This window comes from Aythya fuligula, chromosome 2, assembly GCF_009819795.1.
Source record: "Aythya fuligula isolate bAytFul2 chromosome 2, bAytFul2.pri, whole genome shotgun sequence".
NCBI lineage: Eukaryota > Metazoa > Chordata > Aves > Anseriformes > Anatidae > Aythya > Aythya fuligula.
In genome coordinates this window covers 111,670,886-111,693,216 of record NC_045560.1, presented here as the reverse complement: position 1 = coordinate 111,693,216, position 22,331 = coordinate 111,670,886, and the positions used below count along the sequence as shown (strand labels likewise).

The following is a 22,331-nucleotide window of genomic DNA, read 5'->3' as shown; positions in this document are numbered from 1 at the left end:
CAACACTGAATATCGAAGTTTAGGTAGGGATGAGTATACATGTAAGATTGGTCCTCACTAGTGAAAACAGTTATTAAAGTCAAATAGGTGAGTTTTACCATTTTTTTAGACCTCTTTCTTAGGAAGGGGTGAGACTCCAATACAGAGAATCCTATTCTCTTTCTTCCTAGTAACTATTGCTGCAGATTAAATGATTAGTCTATCATGTAATGGTTAAAGATAGGGCAACCCAGCTGGACTGAAAGCACAAGCTTCCTTCATGCAGACATGTCCTTTACCACTGTCAGAGCTGATTCATTTAAAGGTGAAATGCATCTGATGAAATACTTCTAGTCAGATGAAAAAATTTTGGTAGATGAAGATTGAGGTCCTAGTGATCTCTCTTTACTCAGGGACCCTGATTCTATTTTGTGTACATGGGCCTATGACAGATTCTCACCTAGACTGAAGTACTACCAAGCCATCTGCTTTTCCCTAGTTCAGAAACTCGGACACCTTATATTTGCTTCTCCTGTATGACAAAGTTCACATTTTCAATCATACAGCTTAAAGAGAGAGATGTTTTATTATATTTATGGGAAGCAAATACACTTCTAATATGTTCATACTAAGACGCTTTGGTTATATCTTTCTGCCCCTTTTTAGTAAATAGTTTAATCTCCTGTGATAGTTTTAAGCCCTGAATTTGACAGTGCAGCTTATCCTGGATAATAACTTAGTAACCACAACATCTTATGCCATCTGTATAATATCAAATACATTTTTATACCAGCATTAATAAACCTTAGTTACAAAAATCCAAGATATTAACTATATCAGTGCCAAGTGCACACTCCAGGATCTGACAATAGAGCTCTGCCATGATCATCCCAGTGTTTTTTGGCTTCCTAGTTGATATGTAACTATAGCGATGAAACAGAGCTACAGTAATCAAGTTTAATGACCAATGTAAAGTAAAATGCTAAATATTGTAGTTGCTGACATTTTTCATAATAAAAAAACTTGGGTTAAGTCTGCACAACCAACATTCACATAAAATTCCAGACCTCTGTGACAGATGGCTTAGAAAAGGAAGCCATGTGACTGGGCTGCAGTAGTTTTATAGTGCAAAACCCATAAATAGTGCAGATTCTCTATCACTGACAAAATATCAGCTACTCAGAAGGCAACATTGACAACAGAAAGGACCAAAAGCAGTCAAGGTTCCCTCCTTGATGAAACTGCATAGAAAAATGTCAGGAAACGTAATTTCTGAGAAACAGTTAACATTAGCTGCAACAAGGAGCTTTGGGTGATAAGCAGAACATTTTACTAATGTGGATATTTAGAGATTCCTCAGCACTTTTCTGAAATTCACATATAAGTTGGGTTGTCCAACATCTACCTAATTTTGGTCAGGAAAGGCTGGGTTGTGTGTTTGTGAAGTAGAGTACAGATGGGGTTTAAGTGAGCTCACAGATGCACACAACAATTAAATATAGTCATGGAAAAATATCCCCTTTTGCCCATCACAGGATGGATCACACGTTTACAGCATGGCTTTTTATTCAGAACAGTATAAAATAGCTATCACTTTGCTGCATTCATAGTAAACTCCAAATGGCAGAGCAAAAAGAGAGGATGGTCAGAGCTACTGCTCCAGTTTTCATTCCTACTCTCATCCCACCCTCCTCTCAATATGTCTCCTTTGCTTGTTTTACCACATTTATTTTTACATTAATTTTAAAATGGAACTAAAAAAGACTAAAATGGCAAATGGCAAAAAAAAAAAAAAAAAAGCTATAGCAGTGCTATGACATGCTGACAGAAAATGGCACTTACTATGCTTAGCTCAGACTTTTAAAGGCTATGTACTCCTCAGTAAAAGCAAGATCTTATTACTGTTGACTCTAGTACATGCAAGAACTAGCCTATATTTATCCATTTATCATGACATATTTAAAATACAGCTACAGAAACAATGTATATTGTTCTGATTTTTCCTTAAAAATGTAAATAAAATAAAGATGTGAATGTAACTTATTATTACCTAACATATTAGTTTACTGTTGTATGAGTCTTTGGAGCCTGATTTTGATCTCATTTACATTTACACTAGTGTAAACTAGGGAAAAATCCACTGAAACTATGAAGAAAAATCTACAAGGGTGAGAGGAGCCATACAGTAATTAAATTCAGGTTACTCCTTATCTACTCCCACATCAGTGACAGTGCAATCACCCCCACAGGTTTTACAAGCAGCTGGAAAAAGGAGTTCAGAATGAAAAACGAGAGAAAAATGACTGAAGCACATTTTCTTTATTCCATGATCTACTCCGTGAAAAGATAAGGTACAAGTAGTACTCTATGAAGAGTATGCATCTAAAATGAACACTAATATATTTGTACACCAAAAAAATGGTCTCTATCTTCTTCAAATGTTTAGTCAAGCTTTTTGTCAAATGCTTAGTCAAGTACTTTAAAGTCAAGCTTTTCTCAGTCTCCTTTAATTTATGACCTAAATATTACAAAATATTTTCTAGGACATTATTTAGTCTTGAACTTAGAATTCAACTATATAAGCTAAAAATATATGTGTATTTTTTTCTTGGTGGTAAATTACTCTTGCATTTTTTCATATGTTTATCATCCCTTCTATAGCTCACAACATTTAATACTCTGCAATATGTCTCAAGTAATGATTACAAGTTAAGCCTTATCTCATAGCTGGACCAGAAAGAGTGAATTATTATGTCTGCATGAATCTTATTTCAAACCTGTGACCTTAGGGAGATTGTATCATTACATATAAGGGGTTTCATGTATCCTTTGGTTAGCATCAGCCATAGCACTGATTACTAAGTAAGTCTAAAGAAACAACATTATCAATGATTTTGCACTCCCACTAGTAATTCAGTCTGCATTAGACAGCTCAAAAGGGTTCTTAACTTCTGGTATTGAGAATAACTCTGTAACTAGTACCTTGCCATGTATATGTACACTATTAATGCAAATACATCCAAAAGAGTACAATTTATTCTATTCATAGCCAATAAGAATAAATGCATTTGTTATTCAGATTTAAAGGTAAACAATCAAGTTCTTCTGCAGTAAAATAAAATACTAATCTGAATCAAAAAAAAAAAAAAATCTGTAACTGCCTAACAATGTTTGAGATACAGATGAAGTCAGTTTCAGCCCTGAAAAATTCACAAAAATTTCACAAAAAAAAAAAAAGAAAAAAAGAAAAAAAAAGGCAGCCAGGAACTCACTCAAGGAGCAATATGCACAGCAGTAAAACAGAATAGAACCTATGATATTCTTTGCTGATTTTTCAACCTTTTTTTTTTCAACAAAGGTTTTAAGGTATTTGGAATAAAGGAATGCCTGACAAATGTGTTAAGTACTGACTACATTATTGAAATAATTGATGTAATTATCACTGTCATCAATATCCAAGAATGGAGAGATGACATAATTTTGTTCAAGAGCAGAATTTGAACTTTAAACATTTTTTAGCAAGTGTCATTTTTTTGTTTTCTTTTAAAGCATAGTGTGCATATGCCATTTTGTCTGAACAGGTGGAAAAAGCACCAAAACATTCAACAAAATGTTTGGCAAGCAGTGGTGATGAGGATACAGATAAACTGCATTGCTTGCAACTACCTCTGTGAGATGTGAATGTGGTGAGGCTGTAAACATCAAAGATCTCTGGATGTTACAATGATGTAGACTCTAGCACACTGCTAGAAAGTGCAGGCTAAGTGTTCCAAGGGAGTCCTTCTGTTGAATTCAATAGGAGGTGAATGAAGCTGCAGACCAGGATTTGGCATACAGACCACATGAGAATTGGCTGATCATCGTAATATTCAGGGGAAATGTTTATTGAAGTTACAGGTGTCTGCACCTGTGGGGTTGAATAGCATAGACACTGTAACATTAATGTGGTACTTTTAAAAAACAGTATCAGGAAGTATATAATTATCTTAATATATTGCATACAGCTGATAGATAATTCACAGAGAAAGCTTAAGATCTATTTTACTGCCCACTTAAGAGTAAATGCATTCTTTTAATTGATTTATTTATAAATTAATAATTTTTATATAGAATTATTAGGCAGATTACCTCTGTACATTGGTTCTCTTTATGAAGTTCTGCTTACTGACAGCACTGTGAACGTGTAATCGGATTTCACTACCCTTGAAACAATTCTCTCTTATTTTTTTTCTTCTCCCTTTTGAACTGATATGTAAGGAAAGTGAGGACTTTCCCTAATATAATCGAAAATCCATTAAATTAATTAAATTTGAAACTGTGCAGTAAAAAACAGTCACTTTTTCATTTAAGTGTTATCTATATTTACAGGGAAGTCATCAATATTCAAGGTAAAATGTCCAGCTCTTACTAAAAATCTGGCAATGCTAAGAGGTCAAGAAATAAAATTTAAGTGACAAAAAGAAAAAAAAATGCCTTCAAGAAAAAAATTGTGCTAAAAATATTTTGGTGTTCTCCCCATCTGTTTAAGAAAGGCAACATATACAATATGTGCCTTGAGAGAAAACAAGAAAATGACAATTGCTTGGAACGTTTGAAGTTCAAGTTCTGCTGTTAAAACTTAGAAGCACAACATTTGGACAGATATGACTATTTCAGATGTACTTGCAAAAGGTTTCCTACCATATTTTAAAATAAGAAAACATCTTCACTGAAGGGAGTTTTCTAGAGGTGTATTTCCACAACTTCCTGTTTGAGTCCTGAAAGTAATAAATAGCCAAAACCAAATAAAAATGGGTTTTGTGTGGTTTTGGCTACCAAATCTGTTTGGGGCTTACTTGCCTGCGTTCTAGCCAGAAGCTAATTCTGATTCTTCTGTCAGATGTTTTGTAGCAGTATGCCCTCCAGAAAATCTGGCAAAAGTGGAGGCAGGCAGATAGCAAGGTATGCAGGTGATTTTCTTTTAGGCTGGATTCTTGGCTCTGAAAAAAGAGTAAGCTATGTGCCCCAAGTGTCCCTCCATATCGTTACTATTATGTTCACTTCTATTCAAACCTTCCCCATGATTTGGCAACTATGAAGCAGGTACGGAGGAAAAAATCTTTGGGTTATGCCTGGTCCCTTTATTGCTCTTGTCTGGCAAGAAAGGTCTGTTGCTGAGGTCAGCCAAAGGCTGCAGCAGCCATTTAATACAGCCATTGGCATCAGTTTCCATTTCCCTGCTAGAAGTCTGTATTGAAGACCAGTGGAAGGAGGTCTCTGCTGCAGCTATCTGGAATAAATCTGCCACCCGCAAAAGATTCCATGATAAATATTTGGGGTAGATAGTGTCTGTATTACAGGGGATGCATGTGGACACATTAACACTAGAACATCTACTCTGTGGCATCTCACAACACTGGTTTCAAGATCCAATCTTAGCAGTGGTGAATGGAGGCAGAACAAAATTTGTAAGCCAATAGCCACAGAAGGCACCCTCTAGCCAGCCTGAGACTGGTATTGTAACGATCATCACAGAGTGACACTGACTTGCAGAGACACAGTTCATCTGTCTTTTGGAACACATATCGTGACTGGGAGTCCCATAGCAGAAATACACCTGATAAATACACCTCTTTCATTCCCCAGTGATCTCTTCTCAACATCTTGCAACAGCAAGAGCTTTCAAAAGTTTCATTGCAGTGGAGCATGTGTGACTTTAATGCAAATAAATAGACAACAATACTCCCATAATCATAGTCATAAGAAGAAAATCTTGTCTATTTTCATAAGCATTATAATACTATGTAATGGCACAGAAAATAAGGTTTATAGCTCACACAGTACCATTTATAAATCATAAAGATCTGTGAGGAAACGCAGAGCAGAAACCAAAACATGAAAGCCCCACAAACATCTATGATATTAGGCAGCTTTCCATTACGACAGACATGCCCAAATTATCTATCGCCAAACACTGTGGGTCTGATTCTCCCCTCCCATTAGCAGAAAGGACCATTTTAACAAAGTCACTTGTTATTTCTCTCCCTATACCTTGTCAAACAAACTGTTATGAGCTCAGAATGCAACAGACACTATAGGTATAGTTCTGTTTTATTGCAAGCAAAATCTCACCTTGATTAATCACTTTATTTTTATTTTTTATTTTTATCAGCCTCCTAAATGATTGCTAATGGCAGGATTCAGAGAGAGGAAAATTCCCTCTTTAAACAGATCTAACACATTATCCACCACAGATTGTTGCTGGATTTCAAATATTCTTCTTTTTTCTTGCCACAAAACAGCCCCCTTGTATTTAATGCTCAATTATAAAAAGAGTAACAACATAATTCCTGCAATTTATTTATTTTTATCAGAACTGGTCACTACATTACTGATTTTTTCTCTCTCTCTCTTCAAAAGAGCATGCAAACAGAAGCCTCCTTTTTGGGGATTTAATGCAGTCACTAACATGAAAGACAGTTTATTCGCACAGTTCAGTAGCTAGCACACCCTCCAGGTTCTTGGACTACCCTACCTTGGCAGACAGACTCTGTGGTTTGTTGGAGAGGATCTCTGCTGCTTCCCTGCAGCGGGTGGAAAGGTTCAGGATAGCAGCAGCTGCTGCTATGTGGGTGTCTTCACTACATTGACCGTAGCTATAAGAGTTGGCATGGCAAGGGCTCTGTGTGTGGGCGCTAGCACTAGGCAGTCGATTAGAAAATTTCACTGGATTTGAAAAATGCTTTGCTGTTGAAGAGAGATTTGATTAGCAATTGCATATATGTGATTTTTCCCATTAAATAGTCTTGTTTCTCAGACTACAATTTTATGCATTAAAATATTCAAAGAATACATTTAAAACAATTAATTTCCTACTGGTTCTAATGGTTTTCTGTAAAAGTGGCTTCAGAAACATGTTAATTTAATTTTTAGCAGAAAAATAACTTTGTTATATACACATTTTTCAACCAAGCATCTGAGACTTTTACTAAGAATTTTCTCATTCCTTAGTCAGGCATTAAATGCAACAATGTCTAAGGAAAGACTGAACAAATATTAATGCGTTATGAGTCATGACCTGATGACACTGATTGACAAATGCAATTGCAAATATATCCTTATAAAGGCTTTCTCTTAGAGCTCTACTGTGTAAAAAAATAAAATAAGTGACTTGTCCAGTCTTTCCTAAAACAACATTGCTTACCTTGTTTAAATTACCCTACTTAAATTAATAACTCTGTTATTTAAATCGTTTTGTTCATATGAATAAGGAGAACAAGATCAGTTTCTTGAATGTACTCCAAGTCATAGAAAAGCTTTACCTGTTAGGAATATTCAGTCTTGTTTATGTGGAAACTTTAGTAATTTGTCTATCTTTCAAACAATTAAAAACATGCAAACAAACAAAACAAGCAAACAAAAAACAAACAAACAAACAAAAAAAAACAACCCTGAAACAACCAACAATGAACATTCAGAATACAAGTAGTCTTAGCTGACCTTTTTATATTGGTTATCATTTGGAATAAAACACAGATTCACTAGGCTAGAGGTCAGTTAAGAATGAAGAACTAGCAGGTGAACAGAAAAGCACTTTCACAGACAAAAGTGGCATTTGTGGATCTGTTTTCTGCTCCATCAGCAGCACTTACTCCAAAACAGGTAGAAAGAACTCTGCTCTCTGTTCTGGATTTTGGAGTTTAAGATGTCATTAACTGCTGCAAAAACACAGCATAATGATCTCAGCACTTAGTAAGCAATAATAATTTATTTTGTCTGTAGCTCTTCCAGTGTCATACAAAGATACAGTAAGCAAAATCCAATTTCTCAGCCTACACCCAGATACACCAAGAACATTTCTGCATATAGCCATCTGCTCGCTACATAAAGATCTGAGCCCCAAGGCTCAGATCCCTTTGGATGTTGAGCTTTGGACAAGTGTATTTTAATGATAAGACCTACACAAGACATTCAAGAAATCTTTCCTCAAACTTGGGATGCTGTACAATAAATGCTTGTTTGTGTGCACTGACTGTAACTGAATGCCATGTTTATTTTTTCTAAATACTAGCATCAGTAGAAAATTCATAAGGACTTCATGATTCAGCTTTCTCTTTCTCCAGTGCAAATGAAAAAGGATTTATCTATCCTGTCTATCCTATCCTTTTTATACCTTATCTATTCTGTGAAACTATAGAACAAATAAAATGATCTTCATTTTTAGCAGTTACTACATCTAATTTGAAAACCACCCTAAAATACAAAACCAAACCAAACCAAACCAAAAAAACTATGAAGGATACCTGTTTTGTCAACAAACCAAGTTTATAAATGCAGAATCCACAGAGGACTAATGATGTGTTTTTGGCTAGCTACATATTTACATAGGATGCTGAACCAATCTCTAAATCACAGCTTCTTATTGCCAACTTTTATGTTTCTGTACACTCACCTGCTCTTTTATTTTCACCTTTCCATTTAAATAATAGCTATACACTGTAATCTTGCAAGAACAACTGGCTGTAAACTTCAGTACTGATATACATTATACATAAATTGCATATGTATAGATTTGCATTTGTATAAAAACATTTCAATCATTTTTCCTTGAAATGAACCTGTGAAATAGACATGCATCTGTGCAAAGAGACAGCTAATAGAGAATATTCAATTTTACAAACAAAATTGGAAAATCTGCCACCCAAGAAGCTGGCAATGCACATATTTGCTTACATCTGAACAAGCCTATTTTCTAGGCCAGATAAATATCTGCTTTTCATTTGGAATTTTAAATGAGGTATTTATACATATACACAAATACATAGATACCTCCATATATACATATATATATATATAGTATATACACATTCAGAAACTTGCAGAAATAAATACAGACTTTATATATATATAATATATTATTTGAAGTATATTATGCTGTATATATGTATATACACATATTAAAACGTTCTGCTTTTCTGTTCACCTTACTATGAAAGTTCTCCTTCCTTGGTTTAAGTGAGATGTGATTTTTTTTTTTGTTTTGTTTTGTTTTCTTTTTTTTTTTTCTTTTTTTCCCATGAGCAACAACAAAAGCCAGAAGAGAATCTTCTGTCATATTGCTTTGGATTTACACTGGTCTGAACCTATATATGGTGCAATTAAACTATTTTATTCCGTTTCCTTTGTGGAAACTGAACTGTTTTTTTCTTGAAACTAGAGTATGTTATAATGGTCAATACAATGGCAGAATCTTGCTGAAGTTTGCTAAGAAGATTGTGAAGAGTATCTGCAGTAAATAATCCCTGTTCACACACAGCATCTCATTTGTACAGAGGATTACCTCAGGAAATCTGTAAATGATGCAAGCAAGAGCACCTTGATAACAATTTGATGTTATCAAGGTTATGTCTGCATTACAAATATGGTGTAGTACAGAAATATGGGAGATCAAAATGAATTAAATATAGGCCTCAATGTAATACAGCTGAGGCATGCGGTCATCTAGGAGGAAGAATGTGTATGGATGAAGTACCCTTTAAAACTTAACTTGGATTTCTCTTATTCAGCAATTCATAGTATCTTATGCAGACACATTCCATGGGACTTCTCATGGCAGCATGCTGTTACATGAGTAATGATATCACAATTTAACCAAGGAGAAAAGCAACAGATAAAATGTAAATCATTCTTTTTCATTCCCCTTTTCCTCTGATAATCACTTTTAAAAGAAATGTAAAAAAAAAGTAAACCATATGGTGGTCTTATTTAGCATTCTAGCAGTCTATATTTAGCAAATTAGTGCTTATACTTAGCATTCTGGCAACAAGTGGTTAAAATGTTTTCTCCAAAGACTTTTTGAATTCTGTAAGTTTTAAGCCAAAGAAGCAAGCAATAACAGAAAAATTAAAATAATTATCTACCTATCTATCTATCTATCTATCTATCTATCTATCTATCTATTACTATATATATATATAAAAAGCCCGTTTTCCAAGATAGAATGGAATTTTACATTCAAGCTTACATTCAAGGAACTGGGGTGTTTTTCGTCCTTGCACCATGGGTGCCATTGTGCGTTTGCCAAAGACTTGTGCATCAAAGCTGGCATAATCAAATGGTACTTTCCCAAACTTCTCCTTTTCTTTTGTGAGGGTAGATCTGGAGGAGGTGACTGCCTGTGAAGTTCTGTAATTGTACTGAGCTACCTCAGGCTGCTTAGTTAAATTTGTGCTGAAAACAGAAGGAAGAAAAAAATGAGGAAGACAAGAAAGGCAAAAGAATATCTAAATTACATTTTATTGAAAAGTATGATACAGTTGCATCTTGGTATCAGAAAGTGTGTTGATTTTGCATGTAAAACCTACTGGTAGATGAGTAAAAGAAAGAAATTATGTAAGTATGGCTGACCTAGTAATTCAAAGCTGTACACAAAAATATTTCTAGCATACTCTAGTAATGTTGCAGGCAATTTACAAGGAGGATACCACCAATTTGATTCTAGATTACCATTGTAGCATTATGTTTCTTTTTTTTTTTTTTTTTTTTTCAAAAAATTGTCTGGATTTTTGCAAGTCACAAAGGACTTGTAGTGTTATGGATCACTATTGTTCACACTTTACTATGAAGGAATATGGTATAAATTTAATATAAGATGATCTAAAATAATTGCTTCTGCTATTTGGGGTGAAAGAATGATTTACAGTGTGTTATTCCATTTAGTTACTGTTCAGTAACTACTTGTCTTTAGTAATTTCCTAAGGACTTTTCATATGTAGAGTTAAGGCACGTGCAATTGGCAGACACATGGACATAATATTCTGTAATGGCTCTGAAGGAACCATTAGAGCTGATCATGTCAATAATCCACAAATTAAAGTGTCCCCAAATAGACCTGAATATAATAGGTTGTAATGGTTGTGGTGCCAATGATGTGCAAATTATGCATGTCTGTAGGGTCCATATAACTCTCAACAAAATACAATCACAATAAAAATGTTTCCTCTTTTTGATGCCATTGTATAAAAAATAAATTAAACTAATTAAACCAATAAACTTAAAATAAAGAAACTCATAATATGAATTAATCTAGAGTGGGGAAACTGAATAAGCAGAGTTCTCAACCCTTTCAGATAACTGCAATAACAATACAACCTGCTACTTGGAATCACTGGAAGATGCCTCTGAAAAGAACCACAAAACAAATGAAGGCTGTGCTACTAGAAGTGCAATAAGGTCAAAGAGATCTTTAACCATGTTCCAGTGGCCAAAATATTGCAACAACGGAAAATTTTGTAAGATAATTTAGAACATTTCAGCAGAGATAGCAGATTTGGTTTATGGAAGAAAGACATCTGAGAAACATTCATGAGGCTATTTGTATTGAAATAAGATTTAGTAGAATAGATCTGATTGCATTTCAAAAAGTATGTCTATTATCTTCAATGTCAGCCACACTCACAAGGGCCAGCAGAATGCTGCTTGACAATTTTGACATATGGTCAATCTATTTACCTTCGCAGTAGTTCATCTTCAAAAATTGAGTTACCTCTGTAGCCAAATAGGGTGAAAGACCTGAGGACTGATTAACAGTTTGTGCAGAAATACTTTGGTCAGACTAGATCATGAAGGCTCCTACCTGTGAGTCTGATCATGGCACTGTCCCACTTTTGGAGATTCAAGCTGGGTTTTTTCCTGGGACATTGCCAACTTTTCAGCTGCAGCAATTGGACAACCAGAAAGACTGTTTGAAAACAAGGTAAAGAGAAGAAACAAAAAGAAAAAAAAAAAAACACAAAACTTTAAATGAAATTTTAATTAAATAAAACATACTGCAGAACCCAATGGCTTCGAATTTCTCTGGGGCTTATTCATTTATTGGAACAGCAGCTGGTATTTCAGGTTAGATTCATTTGTCTACTGTTCCTTAATGCAAAACTCTGAAATCTGCATATTTGAGGTGATCTGGAAACTGAATAACGTAGGATATTTCCACCTTTCAGCTTAAATGTTTTGTGGCTGGAAAATCACTAGTATTTTTTATCCAAATGACAATTATTTTAACAACTAAACCATGGATATAAGCCTCCTAATGATTAAAAGGAAAGTGGACTGATGGAAAATAAACAGATGTATGTGAACAATGACTGTTAACAAAGTGCACATTGTGTCAGTTCATTTCAGGTTGTGCTTGCTTTCTTCTTCTTCTTCTCCTTCTTCTTCTCCTTCTCCTTCTTCTTCTCCTTCTTCTCCTTCTCCTTCTCCTTCTTCTCCTTCTTCTCCTTCTCCTTCTTCTCCTTCTTCTCCTTCTCCTTCTCCTTCTCCTTCTCCTTCTCCTTCTCCTTCTCCTTCTCCTTCTCCTTCTCCTTCTCCTTCTCCTTCTCCTTCTCCTTCTCCTTCTCCTTCTCCTTCTCCTTCTCCTTCTCCTTCTCCTTCTCCTTCTCCTTCTCCTTCTCCTTCTCCTTCTCCTTCTTCTCCTTCTCCTTCTCCTTCTCCTTCTCCTTCTCCTTCTCCTTCTCCTTCTCCTTCTCCTTCTCCTTCTCCTTCTCCTTCTCCCTCTCCTTCTCCTTCTTCTCCTTCTCCTTCTCCTTCTTCTCCTTCTTTCTTCTTCTCCTTCTTCTCCCTCTCCTTCTTCTCCTTCTTTCTTCTTCTCCTCCTTCTCCTTCTCCTTCTCCTTCTCCTTCTCCTACTCCTTCTCCTTCTCCTCCTTCTTCTCCTCCTCCTCCTTTTTTTTTTTTTTTTTTTCTATTTGATTCCTCATGTATTTTATACATAATCTTTTGGTCCCTCTGATTAAAACTTGATGGTATCTTTCTGTATCAGAGGTAACAACAGAGTGTGATAATCCTTGATTGTGGTGCACTTTTACAATAACTAATTAATCATTAACACAGCAACAGAAAAAGGAAATTGCTCAAAAATTCAGTTGAACAAAGACATTTTTGAGTATTTTTCATCTCAAGTTTGGTCATTAGATTGACAATATATTATTCCAGATGAATGGCCCTCCAAAAGAACTATAATGGAATATTTTGGCTTGCTGCCTCCCAGCAGACAGCAATGCTGACAGGAGCCATGCTGACAACAGTGGCTTCAGTTCTCTGCCTCACCTGCAGCCCAGCTGTGATTCCCCAGCTGCATATCTGGAAGGCTTTCCTCTATTTTACTTTCTCCCTGCAGGCAGAAAGTTAAACAGACAAGAGTGTTCCAAGCAGGAAGATGACATTCCTGAGGCTTATAAATGGAGTTCATTTTTATGGGGATTCTTAAGTATTGCCCTTAAAATTTCCTGTTTTGCTAAAACAGAATGTGCCTTGATGGGAAGTTCTTGCCAAAGACTACCATGTCAGTAGTGCAGAAAGAAGAAGCTTTGGTTTCCATCGGGATTACCAGTTGTAGCAATAGTAATGAATTTGTTTATTCCTACTTCTTTTATGTGATGGTGCTTCACTGTGAACACTGCAGTGATAATATAGTTTGAAATCTCATCTGTGAAAAAGAATAGTGGAATTTTCTATCCTCAGTACTGAAGTCATTTTTTATATAATAAAATTAAACACAATTATCTTCTTATAAATAATACAGACTTCCCTTGCTGTTCGTAGACATTCTGCAATCTAGTATATAGCATCTAATTCCAAGACATGACCACCAATTTATTCATGAGTACGTGCTAGATTTTAAGCAGACAGGAACTGTTCAAAACTACCTTCTGTGTGTGTTGCGATTGCTGTTGACATGTCCTCTTCCAGTGCATCCTGGAGTGGGACACTTTAAAACATTTTCATGCATGGCAAGAACTAAGGAAGAAAAAATAAAAAAGTGATAATAACATATATCAGTGAATATATATATAAATACATTAAAACAGAACATTTCTTTTTCAGACACAGAATATTCTCTATTCTGTCACATTTTGACCCCAGAAGAAGAGAAGTGAAGGACCTACAGTGCAGCAAGACCATTGACTCGAACATATATTGGTTTACTGCTATGTGTTTGTGGTGTGGCTTCCAAGATGCACACCATCTTTTCTTGCAACTTCAAAAAAGCAAAAGCAGAAGTTAGCTAGGATGTTTCATCATGAAGTCCCTAGCCCTCTGGTTCACACACCATTAAGACAGTAAATGAAAAAATGGAGACCATAGAGGAGTCATAGACCCCGTAGTTGGGCTACTTAGCTGGAGTCTCCTTCTGGCTCAGGGAGGGCAAGTTCTCAGGTACAGGAATGATTTTCATGCCTTCTGCCTTGTAAGATGATCTGAGTATGCCTCTTTGAACCCTGATAATTTCTGATCATCTGCCCTGTGTTCAATCTACTTTAGACAAATTGATCATATCCCCAAATAGCAGTTTATACCCTCAACAGTGATTACAACCTGTTGCATGAACATTTCTTATGCCCTTGCATATGAATCATCTGTACTAAGAGTGATGCCTGTGTAAAACAAAACATCTTTGTATGTCTCCCCTCATGACTTTAATACTGCATTTCCCCCCTTTGGGTGAACAGTACTTCAAGAAAACTGATTGTTCAGTCAACTGGTTTGTTCTATCAAAAAAAAATGTGGTTACAGATATATATATATATATTTTTGGTCAGCAGGACAGAACGTATCCGGTTAGAAGTGTGAAAATCAACAAGGGCTTATTAATTTTAACTTTTTAAGAAGTTAATGCTGCTAGAGCCTTCCAAATGCAGCAGCCTGCTTAACTCAGCAGACATTTCCATAAATACAGTTTAGTACCAGATTAAAAAAAATAAAAAATAGACCTGCAGTTAGAAACAGAACAGCAGTAAAGTTCAACTATCCTTTAATATATTGTTATGCATGCCACCACAGAAAACAATTTATGTTGTTTAAACAACTAATTTCATATTAAGTTTTGGCTTATTATACAACATTGCATTGCATCACATTGAAGGATTACACACACAAACCAGGGCAATCAGATCAGCACAGTTAGAAATAAATAGGGAAATTCAGGCTAGACTGGCCATACCAAGGTTAGCATGCTACAGTCCTAGGAGAGTGACTTGCTGTGGACCACTGTTGTGATATGCTGATGAAAGTAACTTCTTCGAGCTCAGTGGTAAGAAGGTCACTCGAAACATCTCTGTACAGCATGCCCAGGCCTCTTAAGTTACCAGCAATGTGAAAACAGCAGCCTCAGTGGGTGATTACAGCAAATCAAGTCAGAGGCCTGAAGCAGACAGGTAGTCTCTGTTCTCTGTTCCTTACACGCAGCACACAATATTCATAAGGCTACATTATGCAAGTCTTTCCACAACACGGGGATAGTTTGGCTCTGATCTTGTTCTTCCCAAGATAAGATCTGGTGGATCTTATCAGGCCACCAGATAAGTCTATTGCTATTTGTAGTGTGTCTGATAAGTAGTGAGTGAACTTCACAAGTGTGGGAACTAGGACCATGGTCAAGAGCTGGATGGCTCCTCTCGGACTCATTCTTCATTCTCCCTGAGAAAAAGAATGTTTCTTTTCCAGCATGAGTACCCAATACCAGGCCAGATACAGTTCTGACTCTGGACTGCAGGTTGATGATACTCACTTTCTAGTGGTACTCTAACTTTATGTGGACAGCCTGAGAGACTGCGGTGGTGGGGGTACAGCCCAGTCACGTGCCCTGTGCCATCACATCCTGGTATGGGACATTTGGTTTCTCTCTTTTCAGGCCTGGGTGAATCTGCAGAGAAATCAGATAAGGACTTTGATTGGTTTTAGACCCTGCCTGCAGTAAGCTGAGTGATCTTATCAGGATGCTAATATCTATTTTGTACTTCAAACAATATTCATACACAAAGTTTTAACAGATTTAGGTGATTTCAGCATCTTTTTATTTTTTTTATATACTATGTGCTGCCCACTCCCAGTACACCATTTATGTCATAAACTGTATAGCTTTAGGATTGTGGTATCATTTTTTCCATTCAGAACCTCAAAGAGGACAGAAGTCACAATCCAATAAGCCAGAAAACTGGCAGCAAGATCTATAAATGAATTTAAAAAAAAAAGAAAGAAACAAAACAAAACAAAACAAAACAAAACCACAATCTTTTACTCTGTTAATGTCAGGCTTCAGGAATCTGGGACAAACAAATAAAAGATGAGGTGCAAAGCAAACAAACAAACATAAAAGCATTTCAACCAGAAGCCATTCCTTAAATATCACAAATCTGTAGGCTGTAGGTTCTTTGTTAGGAAACTGAATACATGCCACTTTACATTTGAGAGGCAAGGCAAGCAGCTCCCTCTGGTACACAAGGCAATGCCTCTTTGTGGAACAACCCACAATGACAGTGAAAACATGGAGCAGCCGATACCCTTTCAAAGGCGAGGTCTCAGCCTAGCCCCAGAGCTACCACCCTGTAATGGCCACAGTGCATCCCCAGTTTTGTTTTCAAGCACCTAGAATTGTGCAAGAAGCACTGGTCGGAAAGCCTTTATTTGATTTCCAATGCAGGATCAAAATTCTGGGTGAGAAAGGAATGAATTCTGGTCCAGAAAATCTCTTGTGAGAAATCTGCAGGAGAAAGTGGCCGCATAAATTGCTGAGGATGGTTTTAGCTCAACCTGTGATTGGCTGCCAACAGCATTCGGTGCTGGGGGAGAAAACAGCCGCAGCCAGCACAGGGAGCAGCCTCCTTCAAGCTCATTTTGTTGGACTGCAAGGTAGGACATGCTCAGGGACAGGATTGACAGAGACAGCTGAGGGTTAAAATTCTTGGCAAGACTTTAGTTAAAAAAATAAAATAAAATAAAACAAAATAAAATAAAAAATAGGGAGGAAAGAAAATAGATGGAACATCAACAGAAGACTACATGTTTTTTAGAATCATTGTGAATGTAAAGTGCTGCAGTGGTGGACAGAAAATAAAGAGGGACCTTAAAATATGATTTAATTTTTTCCCCAGTAATTGGAAAGGTTTATCATTAAGAAGATAGGAAAATGTAAATTTAAGCCATGTTTTTCTGATGTAGCATCCAAGAAAGAAAATTAAGAGCTGATGGATCTGATAGTGGATTTTCAGCACCAGAAATAAAAAAACAGCTAATTATGTAAAGTGAAAAAAAAAAAAAAGTGCCTGGTGCTACATTGACTAAAATCATACAGTGTTTATACAGCCTGAAGAAAGCCTAGCTTGTTCCTCCATTAATGTAACTTCTGAACTCACCTGCAAAATATGGCTAATACTAATATGAAGCAAAATCAGGAAGGGCCAAATTTTGCCATGCTTACCATCATACCCTCTTTCTATGTGTGCTGTGAGAATGTCACATTTGTCACATGGACTCCAGTATGAACTCTTGTAAACAAAGCTGATCTCAGCATAAAAAAAAAAAAGGTATCTGCAAAATTCTGTCATATATTACAGTAATCTGAGCAAATAAAGGTTAATACAGTTTTACAAGGAGGTAGACTAACACCTTGCATGTACAACTAATGGAAAGACTCAGACAGAAGAATAAGATGGATGATACACATTTTCTGCCTGAATACAACAGAAAATATGTATACTTGCCACTGCTAAATAAAATGGTCAGTTATCTTACACAGTAAAGTCTTTAAATAATTAAACTACTCTAATATTTGCAAATGCCACAGAAGTAAATACATGGATTCTAACATAATGCTCTAAAGCATTAAAAGTAACTTCAGAAATACCAAAGTAAATCTATTTGTTTAACAAAAGCAGAAATTGTAGCAATGCTGGGGTGACCTTACTATATTTGGAAGCCAAAAAAGGAAAGGTGAAAAGACAGATGAATATATTGTTACTTACTACAGCAGAAAATGTGCTTATAAAATTACATCTTTTGTCATTCTGTAAGTATCCTCAGTTGAGGATTTTCAAACCAGATAACCCAGTTTACAAATCAAACACAAATCTTTTAAATCTCCACTTCTGGAAGCCCAATTAGATACTGAAAACGGAGCAATGTTCCTGCAGCTTCGTAGGAAGTCACAAAGCACCAGAAACGATAAAAGATTTTGGAACTTACTGGTAATTCTACTGATGGTGAATGAGGCAGAAGAGCACGGCGTGTGCTTTCCTGGCTGTAGTAAAATGTAATGTTGATATATGAAGTAGACAGAACTCGGAAAACACATGGCTTAGGAATTAGGTGGTATGTATGGAAGAGGCCAATTTTTCACCCTAACCTTTCCTTAAGCATGGTTTTAATGCCTTCTTTTTTGGCTGCTGAAATTCAGGAGCTCTGTGGAGGAGGAAGCGGAGGAGGAGGAGAAGGAGGAGAAGGAGTGTCAGTGCCAGCTACAGAGCCCTTTTAGTAGCCATTACTGATCATTTCACATAGTGGTTTGGCAGGATGCCAAGTACCCAGTGTTTAACCTGGTTAGATGTAAGGCACTAGTGTGAAGGTACGTAATTAGCAAAATTACCAGCTAAATTCCAGATTCTTTACTGCTGCTATAAAACCTAGCTCAGAATCCTTTATCAGTCACAGGATAAATGCTTAAGCCATTAAGAACAGCCAAAAAAATACTTCCTTACGTTTGTTGCTAAATAACTGTCTCCCACCAATGTCAATAACTTTGGTTTGTCTCCTTTCCCCTGCTAGATGCTCCAGGAGAAACCTATCCAGTTCCTTGTAGGTGCTGTGAAAAACATGCCCTTGCTCTGCCTGCAGAGCTATTGCTTCTTCTAGCAAACTCAAGTTCCCTTTTGCTTTGTCCAGCTCAACTGACATTTCTGTTGTTTCTGACAGGCACTCATTGTCATCTTCTTCACTTTCAGGGAATGCATTCTGAATTTTCTTCTCAAAAGGATCTGGGTGAGACTCCTGGGGTGCTCTTAGCTCTGTTTCTGAATCACAAAGTATTTCACAAGGACCAAATTCTACCTCTTCCTTCTTAATTTCTGGGACTTCCAGGATGCTAGGTTGATTACACTCTACAGCATATTTCTGAGTTAGATGGGGTTTTGCACTAGCTTCTTCTGAGAAATTTGAGGAGCTGTCCCACTCATTATCCATGATTTCAGAGTTACTTTCATTTTCCTCAGATGAACAATATTTGGGGTCAGAAATAACAGTCTTTTCCTTTCCTTCAGCTGAATTAATCATGTAACATTCATCAGTGTCATCACTTTCTGTTTTTAGAGATTGGATACCGCTATCATTTAGATTTTCTGTCACTGCTTGAGTGGGTGCATCTTTTGCTAATTTTCCCATGTTCATCAAAGACTTGGCCATGGCATCTTGATAGCTCAAATAGTTATCTTTTCTTTGACTGGAATTTTCTTGCCCACCCAAATGAAGAGTTTCCTCAGATGGCTTTGGATTCCTGTCCTCTGTATATTAAAAAAAAAAAAAAAAAAAAAAAAAAAAAAAAAAAAAGAGGGAGAGAGAGAGAGATGAAAATACATAAGAATAACTGCTTTTTGTATCTTTTAGAAAACTCTGAAATGATTAAATTCACCAAAGCTTTATTTGAAATGACTGCTTGTACCATCAGGAAAAACCCTTCTAAGATTATATCTACTTTATATTATTGCTCCAAAGCTATATGCAAAATAAATATGTTACCATTTTTTGCTGATGGTAAAGATATGTATTGTTTTAGAATGTACAACTTCATTGTATAAATACAATGAAGTATACATATATACAAACATACTATATATGCACAATCTATGCATATACACATACAAGCACATGCATTTAAAAATTCCTCTAATCTATTTTCACTTTTCTTTCATCTAAGATTCCCAAATATTTTCTCAAAATAGATCCTAATTACTTTTTTAGTCCCATGAAAGACCTTGGTGGAAAAACCATCAATACTTCACAAAGGGCAAGCTCCTGGTCACCATTGCAATTGCCACATTAAGTGATATATCAGGTCATGCACAGGCAAACAGAAATGGTTGTTATGTACAGACTCATAAAGGACTTGTTAAAGACACCACTGAAGTGCATCCTGTCTTTATAAACATCTTTCTTCAGAAGAAAAGCAGCAGCCAGCAGATAATAGAGGCTGCATGTAGGAGAGGTGGTCGGTGAGGAAGACAATATGCCTTTTGTATCTCGTTTAATTTTTTTATAAACATTTCCTCTGACAAGGACACTCAAAAATACATCTCCATCATCTTCCTTTCTGGTAATTATCTCTCTAAAATCAACACTGGTTTGCCAGGATCAAGTAAATATTGCCATAGTAACTAAAAGCATTTTTGGATGAAGGGAAGAATTTAGTCACAACACTAGCCCCTTCAATAATGCTGATTATAGGGTACATTCTTTTGTTGGGATCTATTCAACATAAACTGAAAAATTTAACATTTTACTTCCTAGAAAGGAGGATGAATAAACAAGTACAGACTATTTCCCAAGATGTATCTGTTCTCTCCTGAATCAGAAGAACTCCAGGTTTAAATAATAAATTAAGCATAGTCTAAAATGCAAATGAGGTTTCTCTCCATAACACAGCAAGCTATTAAGAGAAAGTGTAAAGGGTTATGATAATTTTAAAGTATTATGAACTACAGAAAACAAATAAAAAGCATTTTCAGTGAATATGTCCAATTCATTGAACTATTCTCTCAATCCACTTAACTACCCACATGTGTACAATAATGATTTATAGACATTATACCTAATTATGCATATTTGGGCTGTGTTAGAGTGCCTAACAAAAGCTCTAGAAAGCAACAATTACCTCTGTTGCTTAGCTACATAGTTTAAAATATTCCTATTAAGTGCAGATTATTGTGGAGGGGAAAAGGGGGACAAAAATGCACATGTGCACCACAATGCATTTCACTTTACTGCTGCCAAACTGTTAGCATTTTGGGTCATTTCCAGTTTACATAATTGTTTGGTTCAACTGTTTGTTATATGTTAAAAGAAAATATTGATTAATTCTTATTCTTCTTCAGAAAATTGGGCTCATGCAGGGAGAGGTGGCCTTGTGCACTGTGTGCATAAAGTTATGTTTTAAAAAAAAGTCTGTAAACCGTAATGTAACTTTTTAGCAGCTGGTCCAGTACCACACACATTGCAGTATTCTGAATAAAGAAGTCTGTTGTCTTTCACATATCAGCAAGTAAGTATGATGATTTGGCTCTCTAACAAACTTCAGTTAAATGGGTTTTTATTATTTGCTTTTCCGCCATTTGGAGAAGAACGCAGTAACATCATTAGGTTACTTCAAGAAGTAAGAAGTTCTAGTTTTAAAAGAAGTCTTTCCACCCTTCAAAACATAAACAAAACAAACAAACAAAAAGCTTGATAATAGTAACAGCTATTTTTTGATTATTTTTCTAGGTGAAAGATGAAAAATAACATAAAAGCTTCATAACTAGGTGTTTGCTCCTTAAGTCATCACAACTGATGCTAAAACTAGGAGTTTTTTTAAGTTAAATCTCTTAAAATTATTGTTGAACCAGTCTTAATGGTACAGCTCTCTCAGCTTTGCTTTTCACTCTATAAGCTCCAAATTTACTTTAAAAAATAATCAAAACTCCGTTTAATTTACAGATGCATCAATGCACAAACTGAAACATTAACAGATGCAACAAGAATTATGAATTCACAATTAAATGAGCAATTTTACAGTAAGAAATTAAAAATAAACCTACATATCCAGGTCAGTTTTATGCTCTAGCTGATGTTTGTTTGTAACTACTTTAACTAGTAATAGTTAAATAGTAGTACAAAAAGAATAGCTCATATTATCAGTGACATAAGCAGATTGGGATAATTTTAATCAGTGCCAAATAAAGATTTCTGAATTATTTTTCTTTTCTTTTGACTGAATAGCCGAGTGTAAATAAGGTTCTTCTATGCTTATGCAAATGGACCTGGGCCAACACCTGCCTTTTAATAAATAAATAAATAACTTAGTTTCATCTGTATATGGCATAAGTTCTACCTGTACAATCATCAAAATGCTTTCCCTTCTGCAATTTTCCCCATCTGTGAAGGGTGCAGACATAAGGGAAAGAAAAACACATTACTGAGGGTGGCTCTGAATGGTCAGAAACCAGGATGAATAAATACAAGAATATCTTAAACCAAAAAAAAAAAAGAAAGAAAAAGAAAGGAAGAAGAGAGAAAGAAAGAGAGAAAGAGAGAAGGAAGGAAGGTAGGAAGGAAGGAAGGAAGGAAGGAAGGAAGGAAGGAAGGAAGGAAGGAAGGAAGGAAGGAAGGAAGGAAGGAACCAGAATTTTTACTTAAATGTCAAATGGCTTCCCTTCAGATTTCTGATGTTAGAGGATAATTATATTCCTTATAGTCTAGACAGGCACTAAGATCTATGATGGTTTTTGTTTGATTAATTTAGCTTGGTAATGACGCCAAAAAAAAAAAAAAAAAAAAAAAAAAAGAGATTGG

The 22,331-nt window shown here is 35.8% G+C and overlaps 1 protein-coding gene across 1 annotated transcript in view; it reads right to left on the bottom strand.

Annotated features, from left to right (window-relative positions):
- The window catches only part of ST18 (ST18 C2H2C-type zinc finger transcription factor), a 67,592-nt gene that overhangs the window by 26,462 nt on the left and 18,799 nt on the right, over window positions 1–22,331 (bottom strand). The window contains exons 4-9 of the mRNA XM_032183221.1: window positions 18,491–19,288; window positions 15,526–15,660; window positions 13,664–13,754; window positions 11,594–11,698; window positions 9,983–10,188; window positions 6,494–6,705 (exon numbers count right to left, since the gene is read on the bottom strand). Coding sequence (XP_032039112.1) covers window positions 6,494–6,705; window positions 9,983–10,188; window positions 11,594–11,698; window positions 13,664–13,754; window positions 15,526–15,660; window positions 18,491–19,288 — 1,547 coding nt within the window. The remainder of the gene's footprint in view (window positions 1–6,493; window positions 6,706–9,982; window positions 10,189–11,593; window positions 11,699–13,663; window positions 13,755–15,525; window positions 15,661–18,490; window positions 19,289–22,331) is intronic.